The sequence below is a fragment of the Podospora pseudopauciseta genome, chromosome 1, assembly GCF_035222475.1.
Source record: "Podospora pseudopauciseta strain CBS 411.78 chromosome 1, whole genome shotgun sequence".
In the NCBI taxonomy this organism is placed as follows: Eukaryota; Fungi; Ascomycota; class Sordariomycetes; order Sordariales; family Podosporaceae; genus Podospora; species Podospora pseudopauciseta.
This window is the reverse complement of record NC_085892.1, coordinates 4,656,121-4,674,812: the sequence shown is the minus strand read 5'-3', so window position 1 is coordinate 4,674,812 and position 18,692 is coordinate 4,656,121. Positions and strand designations below refer to the sequence as shown.

The 18,692-nt window shown below is 53.8% G+C and overlaps 5 protein-coding genes across 5 annotated transcripts; 3 read left to right on the top strand and 2 right to left on the bottom strand.

Annotated features, from left to right (window-relative positions):
• The first annotated feature begins 2,662 nt into the window (after positions 1-2,662).
• On the top strand, positions 2,663-7,165 carry QC763_114050 (uncharacterized protein). The gene is given in 5 exon segments (XM_062907990.1): positions 2,663-2,872; positions 2,887-3,218; positions 3,696-4,188; positions 4,280-6,808; positions 7,135-7,165. 2 exon segments carry the CDS (start codon positions 3,962-3,964, stop codon positions 6,789-6,791), a joined length of 2,739 nt encoding a protein of 912 aa, XP_062770879.1. The 5' UTR covers positions 2,663-2,872; positions 2,887-3,218; positions 3,696-3,961; the 3' UTR covers positions 6,792-6,808; positions 7,135-7,165.
• RIB4 (lumazine synthase) lies at positions 7,158-8,220 on the bottom strand. Its single transcript, XM_062907991.1, has 2 exons — positions 7,794-8,220; positions 7,158-7,596 (listed from the first exon to the last, which is right to left on the bottom strand). The coding sequence occupies exons 1-2, from the start codon at positions 7,994-7,996 to the stop codon at positions 7,197-7,199; spliced, it is 603 nt and encodes a 200-aa protein (XP_062770878.1). The 5' UTR covers positions 7,997-8,220; the 3' UTR covers positions 7,158-7,196.
• A 435-nt stretch (positions 8,221-8,655) lies between these two features.
• On the top strand, positions 8,656-16,707 carry QC763_0015220 (uncharacterized protein; the record flags this gene model as incomplete). The annotated part of the gene is made up of 4 exons (XM_062905297.1): positions 8,656-10,185; positions 10,240-11,253; positions 12,891-13,756; positions 13,857-16,707. Exons 1-4 carry the CDS (start codon positions 8,854-8,856, stop codon positions 16,705-16,707), a joined length of 6,063 nt encoding a protein of 2,020 aa, XP_062770877.1. The 5' UTR covers positions 8,656-8,853.
• A 334-nt stretch (positions 16,708-17,041) lies between these two features.
• QC763_0015210 (uncharacterized protein) lies at positions 17,042-18,208 on the bottom strand (the record flags this gene model as incomplete). Its single annotated transcript, XM_062905296.1, has 3 exons — positions 17,042-17,439; positions 17,541-17,848; positions 17,946-18,208. The coding sequence occupies 3 exons, from the start codon at positions 18,206-18,208 to the stop codon at positions 17,252-17,254; spliced, it is 759 nt and encodes a 252-aa protein (XP_062770876.1). The 3' UTR covers positions 17,042-17,251.
• QC763_0015200 (uncharacterized protein) lies at positions 17,445-18,401 on the top strand (the record flags this gene model as incomplete). Its single annotated transcript, XM_062905295.1, has 2 exons — positions 17,445-17,452; positions 17,562-18,401. The coding sequence occupies 2 exons, from the start codon at positions 17,445-17,447 to the stop codon at positions 17,884-17,886; spliced, it is 333 nt and encodes a 110-aa protein (XP_062770875.1). The 3' UTR covers positions 17,887-18,401.
• Positions 18,402-18,692: the final 291 nt, after the last annotated feature.

Below are 18,692 nucleotides of genomic sequence, written 5' to 3'. Positions count from 1 at the left end.
GATACCTCCATGTCTTGACTCGATGTCACAATCGGATTGCGCAATCGAAATGTATTCTGCCGCTCTACAGTTGGCCGCATCCCGGGACAGACATCGCGAATACTAAGGTAGATGTGCTTCCACAACAGCAGAAAGGCGTAACGTGAAAAGCGCCGGACAACCTCTGCAGTTCCGTACACGCACCACCGCTGACCTGTGGTCTTTTCTTTATTCGCAGAACATGCTATACACGGTCTTCTGTACACTCCCGAAGGGTCCTGGCAGTTCACTTGCGTTGGCAGCACCAGAGCACGGCGTGTAGCACTCGGAAGCCACATACTCGGGTTCCAACCTACCAATCTTGTCAGATTTTCCAGAACCAACATTCACGATACACTCTCAATACTGCCCCACAGTCTTCCTAACCACCGGTACGTGGGGAAGTCACAGCTCGTCGCCGTTCGCTGCCATGGCGGCGGCGCAGGCTTGTGGTCAAGTCACAAACTGGACACAATTATCAGCCTTTTGTGTCCGCAGCTTGAACCTATCGGACAGCTTTTGTTGTTGGGTAAGGTATTCCTCAGGGACACATACTTCATTCTTCTCTCGAGATTATCTACAAGGCACGAGGATGTTTCATGAATCCCAACTGTCTTCGGACTCAGCATTGTCCGAGAAGCCAATTTGGCACCACCACACGTTCGTGGCTCTCACCGGCGGCACGACTCGCAGAGTGGTTGAACTATGGTACTCCAGAGTCTACGCATAGCCAAATTTCTACACACTGCTTGGTGGACCAACAGCACATTTGGCTCCTAGTTATGAACATAACACCAGGTATAATCCGTACAGCAGCAAGGTAATCAGCGAGGTCTCACCAACCCCCGTGGTATGGAGGAAGATGCTGGTGTCCGGACTATGACCGCCTCTGACGTGGGACTCTTTTTAAGACCTGCGCCATGTCCGCCGTAAACGCGTCACCTCGGTTCATCCCAACAGGTCTTTGGAGAGGATAGCAACCGGTGCGCCAGAGCAATGACCATGCTGGCTGGCGGTTGGGAAAACCAGGCCACCCTTGGACACTAGAAAGGGAGCATTGTATATCAAAACAAGCTTCAAGAAGACCATCCAGGCAGGTGTACCAGACAAAAGCCCACCCACCAAACCCAATCCAGCGTTTTCTTGAAGAACCGCTTGATGGTCAACCACACCACCGCCAAGTCCAGCACGGTGGGTCGTTCCGAGTCTCGCCCCTTTTTCCTTTTAATGTGGGGAAGAAGCCCCGCATCTGTGCCCAATGCACACGGTATCACTTCTTTCCTAACCACATGCGGCACAGTCCTGTTTTGTTAGATGTCTCGAACCACCAGTTTGCGATGCAGAACACGACTCTATGAAGCAGAGATCCAAAGAGCTCGCGGCGGCAAAGCAAGGCAGCGTCCCGGTCCATGGTCAGCATCTGGAAATTTGATGTCTGTCCTGCGTAATAATATGGACATACCCTTTCATGCTATGGGACATGCACCCATCGCCAAAAAGAGATCTCTTCAACCAGATGGTTGGGCCATGAGCAGCAAAACATCTCGATGCTTTTCCATTCAGGGCCCACCGCTTGCTTCGGACCCCTGTGAGGCTTTGACACGCACTGGACATATACTAGAGGCTGGCGACTCAGAGTGATGCTGGCAACGATGAGATCTGAAGGTATTGTCGACAGGTTTCTGGGGACAGTTGATAGGCCCTTTGAACAATTCAACAAATATACGTACTATCTCGAGGGCTGTGTGAGCGATTGCAGTCTCCCTTCTTCCTCCGACCAACCACAATATTTCCTAGATATATATTTTCCTCTTGAAGAGGGGTGGGTGTTCGGGGTGTGACACCTTCCTCCCCCACCGAGCTGCGCTTTTATTCTCCGCCCTGACTGGGTATCGGAAGCCTCAAAGCACGCCACAGACGGCCTGATCGGCATCAAGCAATATTCAAACACCGCGGCGCTCTCCCAGGAACAGGAACGCGTTGTCTTGTTGCTTTTATTTAGCGGCGACAACACGATCCCCGGCGATCCTTGGCGATCCAGATGCTATGTATTGGCCCAGGTAGGTCGGCCGACCGGGCTCCGCCGTGCTCAGAGGCTCCATCCCCATCCCGTTCCCCTCACCTAGGTACCCTCAGGTCTCCCCAACCTGGGAGTTTTCCATGGAGTGATCTCGTCCTGCCTTGTTCCCAGCCCGCCGCCCGCAGGCCGCATCAAACACGGACGGGCTTGCTGCGCGCATTCCTTGAAAGGCATGCGTGTCTCGTTGCGGGGGGGACGAGCGACCTATTGAGGCTCGCAGTTTCTCGTCCCGGCTGTCGTGGCTTTGTTGTGTGTTCTGTGCTGTGATGCTGTGACTTGTGTGGCCCCGGGCAGCAAAGCCGGGCAGCTCAGCAGGGGGTGCGAGGCCAAAGACGAACAGGGGGTTTCCTACCAACGGGAGCGCGCTATTCTCACCAGTGCCCTGGCGCTCGCTGGTAGCGCCTTCTAAAGCCTCCCCACTCCCCATCCAGGTGCCCAAGGTCCTACCTACCTGGGGCGCTGGGCTATACACACACAGTGCCGCTGCCAGCTGCCCTGTCCGGGCATGCCCGCCATGCCATGCCATGCCATGGAAATAAAAATAATTCTCGAGCCAACCGCCCATTTTCTCCTCCTGATCCCATCCTGTCGTCTGGTTGCTGTCACTGTCACTGTCGCTGTCGTCTTTGCTTTCTCCCATTGCACCCTGCTGCTCTCGCGGATATCCCCTCTGAAGCATCGTGTGTCGTCAATCGCTTTCGCCCACCAGTTTCGCTTTCGCTGATTCCATACCATACCATACCCGCATCGCATTCGCTGTCTCTCTCTCTCTCTCTCTCTCTCTCTCTCCCTCCCTCTCTCTCGAGCACACTCTACCTACTCTCTCTGTTTACGAGAATCGCCTCTCTTTTGCTGCATCGCCTCGGAGTTTCTCAGCCCGTTTTGAACCGCTAGTTTTCTTTTTCGCAACCCTCCCCACAGCGCCGGTTCATAGCGTGGTTTTCCTCGCGTTATCGTGCATCGTTACTTTGTCATTTGTCATCGACACAAACGAGCCCGTCAGAGTCTGACCTGACGCCTATCTCAGTGTCGGCGGTTATATACACAAAGCCGTCTGGCTGTCGTCCAATAATCCCCCTAATTGTCAACAAGCTTGCGACTTTGGCTCGCTCCTGATTCTGTAAGTCAAAACCTTCTTTCTTCCCGTGTCCCCTGCCTGCCCGTCACCCGCCTAGCCTTGATCTCTTCCTCTCTCCAAACAGCCCTCGACCGATCGTTCGTGAGAATGACGGCTGCCAGAAGGGCCCTTATGCTCTCGTTGTTCAGTCCAAATCTCTGGGCGTGCCGGTTTGGTCTACGATGCTAGGGGAGGCACGGGAAGGTTAGGATGGCACCGCCGGACAGCTGGAACCTGTGTCGTGCAAGCACGCCAGCCCAGTGCGTCTCAGCTCCTGCTCCCTGTTCGTCTGTTCGCCTGGCAGATGCACCAGACTCTGAGTCTCGCATCCTTTCCTCCTTGCCCCCTCGGCTGTCCGACAAAGCAACCCAGCACCTGAGCACCCATCTGGAAGCTCTGTCTCGGGCTTCTCGGGTCACAGCATGTCGCTCCCCACTCGCGCAGACAGTGTAACTGACCTTGTTTTGCCCAACGATGCAGTCCGCCAACACCGCGTGTATCAGCCGAGTTACTGTCTGAGGAGAAACACGCGGCCGCCGGCTTTTCGAGACCCAGCTGCGACTGTTCCCGACAGCAACCTCGGTAGCCTCTCTGAGCATTGTCTCACCTCACCTCCTACCAGCCTCGTATTATCCGACGCACCTTCCCGAGCACACAAAGGGACCGCAGTCCCCTGCCCTTCTCGGCTTTTAGTCCGGCGCAACCACCCAACATCTCCCCATACAGCCCCATCGAGACCTCCCTATATGCCTAGGTTTCCCACTTTTGTCAAGCGGAAGTCAACCGCTGACAGCCTTGAAAATGTTGCCGTGACGGGCCCTTCGTTCCGGGTGCTCGAGCGTACCGAAGTCTCGGGGGTAAAGTCGTTCGACGGGGGCGTCAGATTGACGGGCAAGCCGCACGGCGCGCATCGGTCTACCGCGTCTGAAGTTACGGTTGACGACAACATATTCGCTGACCTCAAGCCCAACCGGTACGTCTTTCAGCTGGCTGGGGACATAAGAAGGCTGGCGAGAGCAGGGGTTCCGCTTTTTTTTTCATTTCCGATTGCTAATAGCTCGCAGCGGAAGCGGATCTTCCAACACGACCAAAACGAACTCGACCGATAACTCGTCCCGTCACAGCAATGCCTCCACTGCCCCTTCGTCTGCCGACATGGGCGGACAGGAAGACTGGAGAAACAACAAAAAGCTGCACGCCGATATCCCAGTGCCTCCCATTCCAAAATCATCCTCGGCCAACTTTCTCAAGGCCGCCGGTCGCACATTTTCATTTGGCGGGCAAAAGAAGCAACTACCCCCAGCACCCGAGATGCAGGAGGACAGGCCATCCAGCCCGGTCGCTTCCGATGTCCCGACAGCCCAGACGCCGGTAAATGGCCGATCGAGAGCGACCACTACTTCAACTTCCACTACTGTTACATCACCAAGGATCGACGACAACGACTTTAGTCTTGATTTGGGCGGCGACTTTGGCAAGATGATACTCGGAAGCGACAAGCGCTCAAGCGTGGCCACGGTCAAAGATGAACAAAAGGGCAGGCAGGCGCTTGCCCCCCGCTCCCTCACTGCGTCGCGATTGAACCAGCCCTCCCCCCTTCACATCGACATGACTACCAAGGTCGAGGCTTCGCCATACTCTTGGAGCAGCCAGCACTCCAACGACCAGCTAATCGCGCCGTCTAGTCCATCGCCCCCCATCAAGGAGAACCTCCCTCCCCCAGTTTCTCGCCATACCTCGCCGCTTGCCGAAAGGAAGCCCAGTGCGTCGCCAGAAGCAGGCCCTAGGAAACCGCTGCTCGCTCCAAAGACACCAACCCCCGAGGAGGCTGATGGCGAGGATGAGGAGGCGAGACTGTTGAGGGACTCTCTGTCCACTGTCAATAAGTTCATGACTGGGTCTGTCATCTCGTCTCACGCCCCTTCCACGTCGAGATATCGCAGAGATGAAGATGACGACAGTTTGTTCGACACGACGCATTCGTTCTCTTCAAAATCTGCCAGCCGCTTCACAGCCAAAAAGGACAGCCCACCTTCGAGCAACAAGGTAATGACCCCAGCCGAGTTTGAAAAGTATCGCCAGGACAAGGAAAGACAAGACAAGGAACGACAGCAGGAAGCTGTCTCAAACAAAGACAAAGATGATGATGACGAGGACAACTATGAGGATGACGAGGACGACATTGAAAGAGCGAAGCAGCAGACCAAGCAGCGTCGGAAGCAAGAGGCACACATGGCGGTATACCGGCAGCAGATGATGAAGGTCACTGGTGAATCTGCCAATCTACCTTCCTCAAGACCGAGCCTGCAAATATCTTTCAGCACCCCGAACCTCCCCAATCTAGCCCTCGCCTCCGGCGCCAACCCAGCGGTTGCCCACGCTTTGGACCCTTCAGACGAAGATGAGGAGATTCCATTGGCTATTCTCGCTGCACACGGCTTCCCAAACAGAAACCGACCGCCCACACGCCTGAGCACCATGGCATCGAACCCCAACTTGCGCGCCTCACAGCAACCTAGCTTTCAAAGGCCAATGTCGGTTATTGGAGATGCCGTGGCTGGAGCCGGAGCTGGCACCCCTGGACGTCTTCCTGCCTTTGCAAGAAATCTTCCCCAAGACCCATTTCTTGGCGCTGGTCTGGTTCGCAACTCTGTCCGCGAGAGCTTCGCTCTCGGAGGCGGCGCTCCTGCCCCCGGAAACCCCGCAGGCGCGATTCCTCCTGGTGGCCTGATCAACATCATCGCAAACGAAGAGCGCAACCGCGCAATGAGGCGCGGAAGCCCGCACATCGACGGCTCGGCATCGATGCCGGCCATGCCCGGGGCAGGTCCTTTCGATCCGATGACCGGCATGCCGTCACATCTCATGTACCAGAGCCAAGCTGCTCCTCCGATGCTGACGCCAGGTGACCATGCACAGATCCAGATGACGCAGCAGATGCAAACATTCATGCAGATGCAGATGCAGTTTATGCAGATAATGGCGGGCCAAAATGGCAGCGCTCCCACCACGCCCAATGGCTACTTGACTACCTCACAGTCAGCCGGCAGTCTCGGCGCCATGGGTCCTCTCCCACCAATGCCGGGGATGGGCGGTGCTCCTGAGATACGTCATTCGTTTCTAGGAAACGACTCCATGCTGGATCTGCCCACTGGTCGGGGGGGGGACGCGCAAATGCGCACGATGAGCATGGTACAGCCAAGCTCAGCCTCATGGATACAGCCCCTGCAACATTCTGGCTTTGCCCCTTCGATCATGATGCAGGGCGGCGGATACGCTCCATCAATTGCCCCCTCAGAACGAAGCAACATTGGCCTTCCTGGCCGCTACCGTCCAGTCTCCCACGTTCCGGCACCACACGTTCCCGTGGCGCCAGGCCATCTCCGGAAATCGACCACCATGTCGGGAGTAATTACACAGCCCACAATATCGGTAACAAAGTCTGGAAGTGGCTCGGATGATGACGATGAGGAGGGGTGGGCGGCGATGAAGGCCAAGCGCGAGAAAAAGAAGTCAATGTGGAAGAGCAAGAAATCGTCGTCGATCGGTGGTGATCTGGGTTCATTTATCAACTGAGTGCATCTCCTGTCACAGTAAGACTCGATATTAGCATCTATATCGGAGGGATTAGAGAAGTTGGAGGATCTTTTGCTGCTGGCCATTTTGCTTTTGCATGTGTTGGATAAATCAAGTGGCCACATTGTACATTCATCTTTGTTTCATTATCTTTATCGGTATCAGAAGCAGTCTTGCGGCGGATAAAGGGGGCGCAGGAGTGGTTTTGCCAGAAGGAAGTGGGGATAGCGTTGAGGAAAGAACGGAGGTGTTTTTGGAGCCTTTCTCTTAGGTGATTTTTGAGGCAGTCCTTTCGGACAATTCACGATAGACATAGCACTTCATTGCTCTAATTCAGTAATAGGAAAAGCATTGTATTTTCAGACCCTTCCCTAGCTTTTCGGTTGGCTACTTTCCGATCTGTTTCTATTCAATAACGCCCATGGCCCAATTCTTGCGCTTGACACTCATTTCCACAGCGGCAAGGCCCCAATCCTCCCCATGATTATGGCTGCCGGGGATGATACCCGCACGTGCCTTGGCTTGTTCGTCGTTCAAGACGGTCAAGACGCCAAAAATGACGGGCACGCCTGTGTCTAGGGACACACGCATTAGGCCATGCGACACACTTTCGGCAATATATTCAAAATGCATCGTCTCCCCCTTGATCAAGACCCCTATGGCAATGATGGCATCGAATGGGCCCGTCGAGACCGAGCTTCCGGCAGAGAGTGACGCCAAATCGGCCGTCGAACTTCCCAGCAAATCACCTGCCGACCCCCCAGCGCCAGCAGAAGACGATTGCACTTGCGAAGCTGCATAGAGACTGTTGTATTCGAACCCCAGTAGCAGGGGAACATGGTCAGTTTATAGACTAATAGGTTAAATTTACACTCTCGATCAAGCATATGCACTGCTCTCTCCACCTGAGATCAAGGCCCAGCAGCGAGCAGAGGTTGTTGCTCTAGCAAACTTGCCCCTCGAGGTCGAGAGTAGGAACAACCGCAAAGAAAACAGACGCACCGCTGAACAGCAATTGGCAGCTCCCACGCGCCTGGGACTGTCTGTACCACGATATTTGATTCCTTGACACCCGCCTCCAACAGCTTGTCCTTTGCGCCCTGCACCAGAGGCTCGATTATGGTGTCATTCCAGCGAGCGTGGACGATGCCGATGCGGAGGTTACTGCCATCGTGGTATTGCGGGGCTGGGCCTTTGGTGTGCATGTTGTCGATGATACGGAAGGTTACGGGGTCGGGTAAGCAGATTGTGGCGTTTCGTGATTTGACTCTGGCTGAAGGCTTCGTATAGTCGTGGAATGAGTAATTCGAACGATAACTGTAAAAAAGTGAGCTTCCAAGTTCCGGAAGGGGTTGAATAAATGAGGGGCAGTCGGCATTCGAAATGCCCCTGAGGGTCCGCTGACGTTGCTGGCCCGGGCCATGGCGGGGCTCCTTCTGCCTCGTCTGCCGCTCGGCAATTTCCTCTTGGCTCATCAGCGGTGGTTAGTCAGCAACTCAGTTCCTGCTCTGATTGGTCCCCTATTGTCAGTATATGTTTACTTCCTTCCTAATCCGTCGACCAACTTCAAGACGAATGGCCTCACTACATTATATCACAATGTAAGGATATCAGGAGGCTAGATATACTTCTCGCTACTAAGTGTTTTTGTTGAGACATGTAAGTTTAGTCTATTAAGAGAGGGCACAGGGATCCCCCTTCGATAGTGCGTCAGCTACTTTGTGGCAGGTACCAACCACTGCTGGCGAGCTCCCAACAAGGCAAGAACCACGGTGGTTGCGCCTTTCAGCTTAACAGCGCATCGGTGCCTTCTCTCTGTTCCAGGTGTCTGGTCTTCACGTGGACAGAGTGAAAGCCGAGTATAACACACACACACACACACACACACACAAAAAAAAAAAAAAAAAACTGTCTTCCGTAAAACATATCTGCCCAGCACCAAGCAATCTACCTTGTGGGCACCGCCCCTTATTCCCTCATGTACTTATTATTATTCCATCACTCCCGCTAGCCTCATGAGTACTACCCTTGATATCAATATTCTGTTGTTTTTCTAGCCACCATGCCCATCACACCACTCCCGGATGATGCTTGCCGGCGGATCGGCTCGACTTTGAACATTACCTCAACTTTCATGGTCTTGAAGGAACTGCTGGACAACGCTCTGGACTCGGGGGCACAGACCATACATATCAGTGTTTCCCCAAACACTGTAGACAAGATTGAAGTGAGGGATAATGGAAGCGGTATATCATCCTTTGACTTCAACGCCCTTGGCCGCCCTTCGCATACGAGCAAGCTCAGTTCCTTTGAGGACATCGACAAGATTGGTGGGAAATCCCTTGGATTTCGTGGGACAGCCTTAGCCAGTATCAACACGGTAGCAACCGTTCATGTGATCACGAGAGTCGGATTGGAAACCCCTCAAATGATTCGGCTTGCTGACAACGGCGGCGTCGAAACTCAAAGCGTACACGCTGCTGAGCAGGGTACTACAGTCACAGTCACCAACATTTTCTCCAATTATCCCGTCCGAGAGCGAATCGCGAGAAAGCCGGTGGAGATATCGAAGAACATCGAGAAGATGAGACACTTGGTTCAGGCTTGTGCGTTTGCGAGACACCCGCTTAGGATACACTTTGCAGTCTTACAAAACCCCAATCGGTCTCTGAGGATATCTCCACATCCAGGCAAGGACATTATGGAAACAGCTATCCAGATCTTCGGTGTTCAGAAGGCATCTCAGTGTTTTGTCCGAACGTGGCCGGACAGACCAGATCCCAACACAGGCTTGCCGGGCGAAGAAAGGAGCAGGCGACACGTGTTTGAAGCGATTCTTATGAAACCAGATGTCGAGCACAGCAAAATTCCGAAGGGCCTATTCTTCTCTGTCGACTCCCGCCCCATTTCAGCCACTCGAGGAACCGGGAGAAAACTGACCATGGCGTTGAGAGAATGTTTGAGACAGTCTGTCTGTCCACTAACTTCGGCAGGTGTCCCCAAGGATATTTTCATCTGTCTGAACATCTGCTGTTCTCTAGGATGGTACGATGTCAACATAGAGCCAGCCAAGGAGGATGTTTTGTTTCTTCAGGAAGACCAATTGATCAGTGACTTCAAAACATTCCTGCGGGTGGTCTACCCCAGTAGTGTCAATGAGGGACAGGGTCGTGAAAATAGGGGGGAAGTGTTGGAAGCTTGTTCACACTTGGAGGATGGGATTGGTAGGCAGGGGAATCACCGCCCGGATGAACCCAATAGCACATCAATTGCCGACCAACATAAGAAACATGCGGCAGCCGCGTTACCCCTTTTGCACTCGTCACGAATCAGAGGGGACGGTGATGGAGAGATGAGCCCACAAGATAATGACAATCACCGGGATCTTTTCACCGTAAGTACCAACGTAACTCTCCAAAATTACCTGCTTTCGCCAACATTTCATAAGGGCCAAGCGAGTTCGTGGACGGTTGATATGTCGGCTCCGGTAGACGGATCGGATGGTGACTTTGACATGGAGAGTCAGAACGAATTGGGCCAACCTGTGTGTCCAACTCTGGAAGAGGAGAGCAACACCGACACCCAAAGCCAAGAAGAAAGTCGGCAGCGTTCAGAGTCTCATGTGGCCGACGGACATAACGCTTTGGCAGAGCTCAACCCGTGGTCTATTGCAGCTATGGGAAGTCTCAAAAGGCGCCCTCTTCCCTCGGGCCGCCCGGACAACAAGCAGTTTCACGAGAAACAGCCGACATTATCCAGAGTGCCTCCACGTGCAGAAGCTACGGGTATTAGGGGCCCAGCCCAATCTCATCAGCGAGGACTGCCTATTGCGAGACTGAACCCTAGCTTCAAGCTCCCAGTCACGCCATTGACGCCGTCACCATCTTCCGAGCCAGACCAGTTGATCCCACCATCACTTCGGCCGAGCCATGGTAATACGAGCCACCCGACGTATAAAGATCGCCTACTGCCGCGCCGCATCTACCCTCACGTGTCAAGGGCAGCCAGACTACTCATCGGTGGGTCTTCAGACAACGCAGCCCAAAGATTGGAAGTGCCTCTTGGCGAGACTCCAATGTCATCAAATGCGGACCAAAGAACCTCGTCACAGCCTCTCCACATACCAAAACGACAACAGAATCAGCAGCGTAACCGAGTAACTCGGGGAGTTTCGGTTGAAAATGTCCTGTCATCAACTGGAGATCCCAATGAACATAGCTCTAGTGACTCTGATGATGTGACAACGGAACTCCATAGCTCCGAAAACACTGATTCAGAAGACGAGACTGCGGTCAGCGGTCAGACAAATCCTGGAGCACGGCAGCATAGAAATGGCGGTGATATCAGGAAGCATTTCGAAAAGCGGTATCCTGATATGAGGAGAGCAGATGGTCACTCGAAACAAGCCACGCTCCCTTTTGAGAAGCATAGAAACAACGTCGAAGGCGACAGTGATGGCTTGGTAAGACCCACGGCAGGGTCGGCGATTCGATCTCAACACAACGCTCGCGCAGTAGTCACAGAAACATCTGCTTCGTGCCATTTCAATAACCCCCTAGCACAGTCGAATCATGAAGATGCTGGTGAGGCGCCCATTCTGCAAAGTTTATTTGGACCGAAGAATGAGCAGAGGGTGGGACATGCCCTCCATCGTGGTGGGAAGGAACAGAGCGCCGCTCGAATCAGGAGGCCGCATTTCCGGGTTTCCAATCACGATACTGATAGACCTGTACACAGCACTACAGAGGTCGGACTTGGCCAGAACACGAGAAGTTGGCTGCCGTTAGGAACACCCAGATACGAAACTCATGCGCCCCGGGTTATCATCAACACTCTTGAATTAACGGTTTTCCGGCCGATACGCGAGCTTCGATCAGGAGCAGAAAATCACCCTAGAATGGTAACACAAAGCCTGCGATTGCCATTTTCAGAATGGGACAGAGCCATCTTGACACAACTGAAGAAACTGTTGAGGAAGCTTGCACCGGCCACAGAGTGGACGCTTCATCCGAACACTGCTGAAGACTGTACAGAGATGGAACGCATTGGCAGGCAGTGGGCGAAGGAAAGGAGGCTTGAATTGCAATCTTGATGTATATGCTTGGCAAAACTTTGCTTGTGTCGTGTATGGCTCTATCTGTTGCTGTGTTTTGGCATGGAAAAGAGGGAACACGAAGTGGGATGACGATGATAGGTGATACCCGGAAGGCATACTCTGACAAAGTTAATAAAGGAGTTGAAGGGGGAGGATAGAGGAACAGCGTGCTAAATATCAATTGGTAATTTTGGTGTCTTATTTTCATGCAAGGCGTGTCACTTGGTCTTAAGAAAACGTGCCGTTGATAATGTTCACCCTATCTCCAGGCCTTGTTCCGACCTCAAAGGTGTGACGGACTGGCCGGCTGCTGCAGTCATACAGCGGGCCACCTCTTGGTTGGGCGGCAGAACACAAAGGTTCCGGAGAGGTTGATGGAGGTATAACAAGTGCCTTAATAGCAGGGTCACGGTCAAGGCCGCTCCCGCTGATCCATAGTAATCCATAATCCATTAACCTCGTGTTGGGCAAGTTGGCAAGAATCGCTGTAACATTGGGGAGAAGTAGAAAACGTCATGACCTTGATTGACTCTTTGCTCCCTGTATCAATCAGTGCATTAGTGAGGTACAGACAGAAAGAAGCCAGTTGAGCAGTTGAAGACTTGTCAAGCCTTTTCCAGCAGTCATGGAAATACACGTCATTTGAGGCCTGGTTCAACATATGTCAGTGCACAGACCAGGGCAAGACCCGCCCGCGGGCTGTCACAATCTCCTGGGTCACTGGCGCGCACGCTAACCAAACAGAGGCCGTGCATGTTACCCAGCACTGCCTCCTCCAAGTTCCAAAAGCGCTACCTGGTGTGGGGACACCACCCAAAGCATCCTTCCACACTTGTGCGCGTCCTTCCTGTCCGGGGCTGACGCTCGTTATCCTGTCGCTCCTATTCTTTCCAGTCCTCAAAGGCCTGCCGACGACATATCGAACCGACAGAACTCGAAAAAGACAGGCACTCGTCAGATTGGGACTGCAAGACGACGTACACTCCAAGATGCACAGCACATAGTCCGTTGCCGTTGCGCCGTTACCACAATCGCCGATTCTGCCGACAGGCCCAGCTTTCTTCAACAGTGCAAGACCGCCGGCAGCCTATTCGTTCTACCTGCGTGTTCAAGACATCGAGACGGTCGACACTCCCCCTGACGCTGCCGACATCAACACAGCAGCTCTGCTAAACATGCGAGACGTCGATGCTCCCGACATCCCAGTTACACCCAAGCCCCCTTTCCATCCAGAGTCGCCATCTGAGCCCCGTGGCGTCCGAGCCCGTGGCTACCATGATCGGCCCCGGCATGCGGCCGATGGGTTGTCCGTATCTTCGGTCGTCGCCATGACGGGTCGGAGCCCTTCGCCTGACATCTTGTCGTCCGATTTTGTCCGCCATACAGGCCCTCGTTCCCGGCTATCCGAACTGCGGTCCTTCCTCCGCCTTCCCGCTGTGTTGATATTGCTGTTGAGCCCCATCACCCGTCCGGCTGCCGCTGCCTCCGTGCCGTTCGAGAACTGTCTATCAGACACCTACAGAAACAGTCAACCGCCAAAGCTGCAGTGGGAACCCATACACATCGATGCTACTTTCGAAGCAACCGATAGGCACTCTCTTCGGGTTACGCTGTGGGGGAATGTGACGGGCTCGTACACACCGGTGTCATTGCCGCCGGCGACCAGTCCGGACTGGGCTGACCCGAATAAAACCGACGGCAAGCTTCTGGGGGTGCCCGACGTAAATAAGTTCACCACGTTGAGAGCCAGGATCAAAGTCTTGACGTATGAACCTTGGTCCAATCTTACCGACTTTTGCAATGATGAGTTGAAGAACGGAGCATGCCCGCTTGGGCCTGTTTTTGGCGACTGGAATGGATCTGACTTTGGGTAAGTTGGAGCGAACGCTCAGCGAGGGAAAGGCCTGCCTTTTGATCTACGGAGCTCAAGGGCCCGGTCGTGAATGTGTAGTGCTGACAGCGTCATATAGCCTAGTCAAAGACAAACTGCCGTTTGTGTCAATCAGCAACGATTTCTACTCGTCGTATGCTTTTGGATCGTTCTCGACGTCCTTTGAGGTTATTTATGGTGATCAGGCTGAAATCATCACTTGCGTGACAGCTAACGTGACGCCAGATCTGGGAAGTTTGGCTTGGATGTTGAAATTCCTACCCCTGGCTGTTCTGGTGTTTGTGGGTGCGGCAACAGTATTTGCAGCAGTTTTCAGCCCCTGGGGAACCAGCGATGTCTTCCACTGGAGCTCCAACTACGGTCGTGACCCCGATCTCCTTCGACTTGTCACCCCTGGTTTTGGAGATTGCCTTCAGTACATTCAGTTCGTCGTCCTCACTGGCGGCCTGACGCTAAACTACCCAGGATTCTACCAGCCTATCGTCAGTCAGGCAGCGTGGTCAGTACTCATGTTCAACCAGAGCTTTGTCACGCAGGACCCTGGATGGGTCAGTCTTCGGGACGGTATTTATGTTGCAGACGGTGCATTTGGCTTGCAACGCCTCGCCCAACTGGCCGGCATGGCGAACCCTGAGGATATATGGACTGGCACTATTATCTGGGTGTTGGTCATCATTGCCGCTATAACTGTCCTTGTACAGGCCGGGTTTGTTGTTCAGTGGCTCTATCGCTACTTCCAAAAGGTCTCGGAAGAAGACTTGCGCGCCAAAAACATACCATTTACTCTCGGCAATGTTCTCAGGATTGTCTTGAACTATTTCCTGATGCCGATTGTCGCCCTATCGACGTTTCAGCTCGTCATCGCTGGCCAGTCACCGGTGTACACGGTGGTGGTCGCTGTCCTGGCTCTGATTTTGATTATCGGATTTGCAGGTTGGCTGCTTTTTCTTGTTGCCAAGACCAAGCCTCGAGCTTTCCTGTTTGACGACCTCCCGACGCTTCTCCTTTATGGCCCGCTGTACAACACTTACTCGGACGAAGCCGCAGCTTTCACTATGATCCCTGTGCTGTTGAATTTCGTCCGCGGCATAGCAGTGGGAGCCGTGCAGCCTTCTGGCGTCGCCCAGGTCGTCATTCTTGCTATCTGCGAGGTGATACATGTCCTTACGCTGCACGCTTTTCGACCGTTTCACTCAGCGACATCCATGAATGCTTACCACACGCTTTTCTCTGCGCTGCGTCTTGTCACAGTGCTCCTGATGGTGGTGTTCGTGCCATCACTCGGTGTTCCTGAGAGTGAAAAGGGCTGGATCGGCTATGCGATTCTCATCACTCACGCTGGCGTTCTTGTGCTTGGATTTCTCTTGAACGCAGTCCAAACTATTGTCGAGGTTGTTGCCCGTATGCTAGGGGCTGGCGGTGATGATATTCGGGGTCAGTCCCGAGGTGGATTGTCCAAAATCTTTGGCATGAGACAGCTTTCCCGCCGTATGTCTCGGCGTGAAACCGGCCCATCTCGCCAAAGCCAGCTCTCAAGTTCTGCCATGCTGGATGTCGACGAAACATCGAAAGCAGGCTACATCATGCCTGGTGGACGCATTAGGAGTGAGTCGGCCGGGAGCATGGGTGTCATGATGCATCATCGGCATAGAAGCTCGTCCGGGTTCAACACCCCTAGCTTTGACGGTCCCGCACGTCCACTGGAGAGCATTGCCGGCTCTTACACACCCACGACACCGGGAGAAGCCAGCAACTTTTCTTTCCTGCCATCTCCTGGACACCCCGGTAGGCCCCAGGGTTCCATGACCATGCAGGTTCCAGACCCGTACTATCGACCACCGAGGCAACGGCGCCCTACTATTGAAACGACCTATTCACCTACCACCAAGGTGGGGGGGTCATGGACGAGCAGTGATTGGGCGCAGAAACGCCTTAGCGAACCTGGGACGGTGCAACTGAACGACCCCCTAGAAATTGGCACTCAGATATCAAGGGATGCCACACCCGCGCCGTATGTGGTTCCTTTTGGTCCCACCAGGACTGATTATTCCATGCGAGAAGCGGACTTTTATTACGGAGTCAGAGGCCAAAGGTTGAACTCGGATGCGCCGAGTCGCAAGCTGAGGACTGGGCCCGCTGATCCGACTAGACCAATGGCTTCTGCGGCGGGTTGGTTCAGGAATATGTTTGCGCCTAAAGGCAAGGATAAGGGAAAGGGCTTTGAAGTGGTCAGAAGTTCACGGATGCCACCTGCGATGCAGGCGTTGAATGGCGGCTTTGAAGACGACCGAGCGCCCCAAGGAATTCCCGTAGCTATGGGCGTTCTTCGCAGCGGCCCGATTGACTCTGACTCTGACGATGGGACACGGTCAAAGAACGATGCTCTACGCTCGACAGACGTAGACGTGCCAGAGCAAGAACCCTTGAATGGCCAAGGAAGCCAGCAGGATGACGAGCTTGACGGCCTGGGAAGTGCACCAGCTGTTGACGCACCACCCTCATTAACCGATGAGGATACAGGGATAGCCTCTCGCTCCCCCACCACATCCGTGAGGCCGGGCCCCAATAGTTCATTGCAAATCGAGGTCCCAAATGTCCCCAGACGAAGCTCAAAAAGGGATTCGAACCCCCAGGTCCAGGTGCCACAGTTATCTTTACCCAGTGAAGCAGGTCGGTCAAGCAATCTCGCCCCATCCGGTGCGACCTCTTCGCGGCTTCCCTTCGAACGGACACCCTCGCGGAAGAGATTGTCTGGGTCCTCCGCGGGGGTCACCGAGGACTTCAGTCAAGTTGAACTAAACGACCGGTCAGGCAGCAGCGACGAAAGACCTGCCGGGTACGGGTTTGTAGCTAAAGGCAGCATAAACAGGGTCGATCGTGAGACTGATCTTTTGGGCACCTCGGCTGAGGTCATCGATGAAAGACGGTAGAACCAAGTGTCATTGTTGTCGTTGTCGATTGTGAAGCGCTCTATCTCTTATATTTTCTACAAGTCTTTTCGGGCTATTTTGAAGGCATACTATGTATTGCCAAACCCGGGCTGGAAGCCCGCTGCTCTCTGGATGTGTAAAATATGGGTAGAGGGCAGGTTTGGCTGGGTGGCATGGATTTCCAAGGTTATATATAAAGGGTCGAAAGGGGTCTCAGTATCTTTGTTCTTTTAGCGATGGCGCACAAAACGGGTATAATTGGTATTATGCGTTCTGTTTCTCAGCGGCCTGCCACTTCCCTTTGACATGGTGATGCGTGATTTGTCACTTGTGATATTGGGCCCTTTCAGGACCGCCTGCATGTTACAAGATACTTTCTCTTTCCAGCGAGACTTTGAGCCAAGCTTTCTAACTCGGGTATTCCACGTCGTTGCTCACTTCGTTGCAAGACACATTGTCCAAATACATATCATCAACGCCCTCACTTGCTATCCCATGGCAACTCAGCACAAAAGACCGACTCCACCGCCGAATCTATGCCTATTTAGAAACCGTTCATGAGATTGAGCCCTGCCACGCCGGCCGCCACAGCACCGACAACACCAACCGCAGCAGCCGTGGGTCTTGGGGCTGCATTCCCAGACCCAAAGTAGAAGCCGTTTGCGGTTGTCCCCTCCATCGTGCACATGCTAGCCTGAAGCCCGTTGCACGCCACGCTGGACAAGCTGCTGCCTGCAATGAACAAGTAAGCCATACCGAACAGCCAAGGGCGTTGGGAATCTACCCCGGAGGGGCATAAATGTTTGTGTATGGGAAGTGTAATCCATGCTTACATATGCTTGTCGCCCGAGCAGGCTCATAAGTGACCTCAGCCGCGGCCGTCACAGTCGTGCCTCCCCCGCCCGGAACGGCGATGGTAACGGCATATCCTGCCCCGCCAGCATGGCCCTGAAGTTGCGACTGGCATGCCTCGTGGTTGGCATCGCACTGCCTGGCAGCGGCCGAGCAGTGCTCCCTGTTGGCAAAGTAGGTGGCGACATAGGGGAACGAGAAGAAGTTGTTCGCGACGTAGGACACGGCGGTCGTGGCTGCCGGGACGGGGGTGACGAAGCTTGCGGGTGCGGTGCCGGTACATATAGCGCTGATGCGACGAAGAGGGAGAGGAGGGCCAATGGTTAGCTACACAATTTTCCATTCTGTGGAAGATGCCTTCTTGGTGTAGGGAACGTTTATCTCACCCAGCTGGACAGCACGCCGGCTCATTGTTAGCGTCTAGGCCGCATGTCTGTCCGTTTTGACAACAGACGCCGTTGAATGCGGGACCTTGATTCGCGCAACTGTAAAAGTTGGAGAGGCATCCTTGCTGCCGCTTTGCGACAATGGCGGCTGTCTCAGCAGGCTGGAACGGCTGGAGGTTGGCGCAAACAGAGCATGCTGCAGTGAGGGCCAGCAGTAGCGTGCTCAAGGGCGCTGGTAGGCAAGCGGATCGTCTGGTCCTCATATTTGGGTTGGAGGACGGTTATCTGCTGGACACCCCTTGTGCTGATGGCTGATTGCCGAGAGGGGGCTAGATGTGGTGGTCCGGTCCTCTTGGATATGTAGTACGTGACGGTGGGGTCCTGTATGACCGAGTTTGAGTATATCCAGATACAATGAAATCAATGGATTCACTCGACAAACTGAGCCGATAGGCAGACTAGATGCATGACATAAAATAATGCTGCATATGTGGTTTGCTACATTCATACAAATACAAGTACAAGGATGCTAGATAGGTGCAAGCAGTGAGCTCTTTTGGATAGCTGGGCGGTGAGTGAAGCCCAGCTCAGCGGCACTGCAAAGGAGCTTGAGGGCAAGTTGTGTTGACCAACCAAAGGCGCGCAATCCACGTTGTGATGTCATATTGATTGCTGGCACAGCAACACAATATCGGGTCCGATAAGGAACCCTTGTCTGTTGGGTTTCGGCGGGGTAATCGTTCGGTT

What these genes read in the sequence shown, in the direction of transcription:
- RIB4 (XM_062907991.1), bottom strand. Translation starts at nt 7,996, where the DNA reads ATGCACACCAAAGGCCCAGCCCCGCAATACCACGATGGCAGTAACCTC. An exon ending in CTGCCAATTGCTGTTCAGCG is followed by an intron (nt 7,597 to 7,793) that starts GTGCGTCTGTTT and finishes CGAATACAACAG; the next exon opens with TCTCTATGCAGCTTCGCAAG.
- QC763_114050 (XM_062907990.1), top strand. Translation starts at nt 3,962, where the DNA reads ATGCCTAGGTTTCCCACTTTTGTCAAGCGGAAGTCAACCGCTGACAGC. An exon ending in GCTGACCTCAAGCCCAACCG is followed by an intron (nt 4,189 to 4,279) that starts GTACGTCTTTCA and finishes AATAGCTCGCAG; the next exon opens with CGGAAGCGGATCTTCCAACA.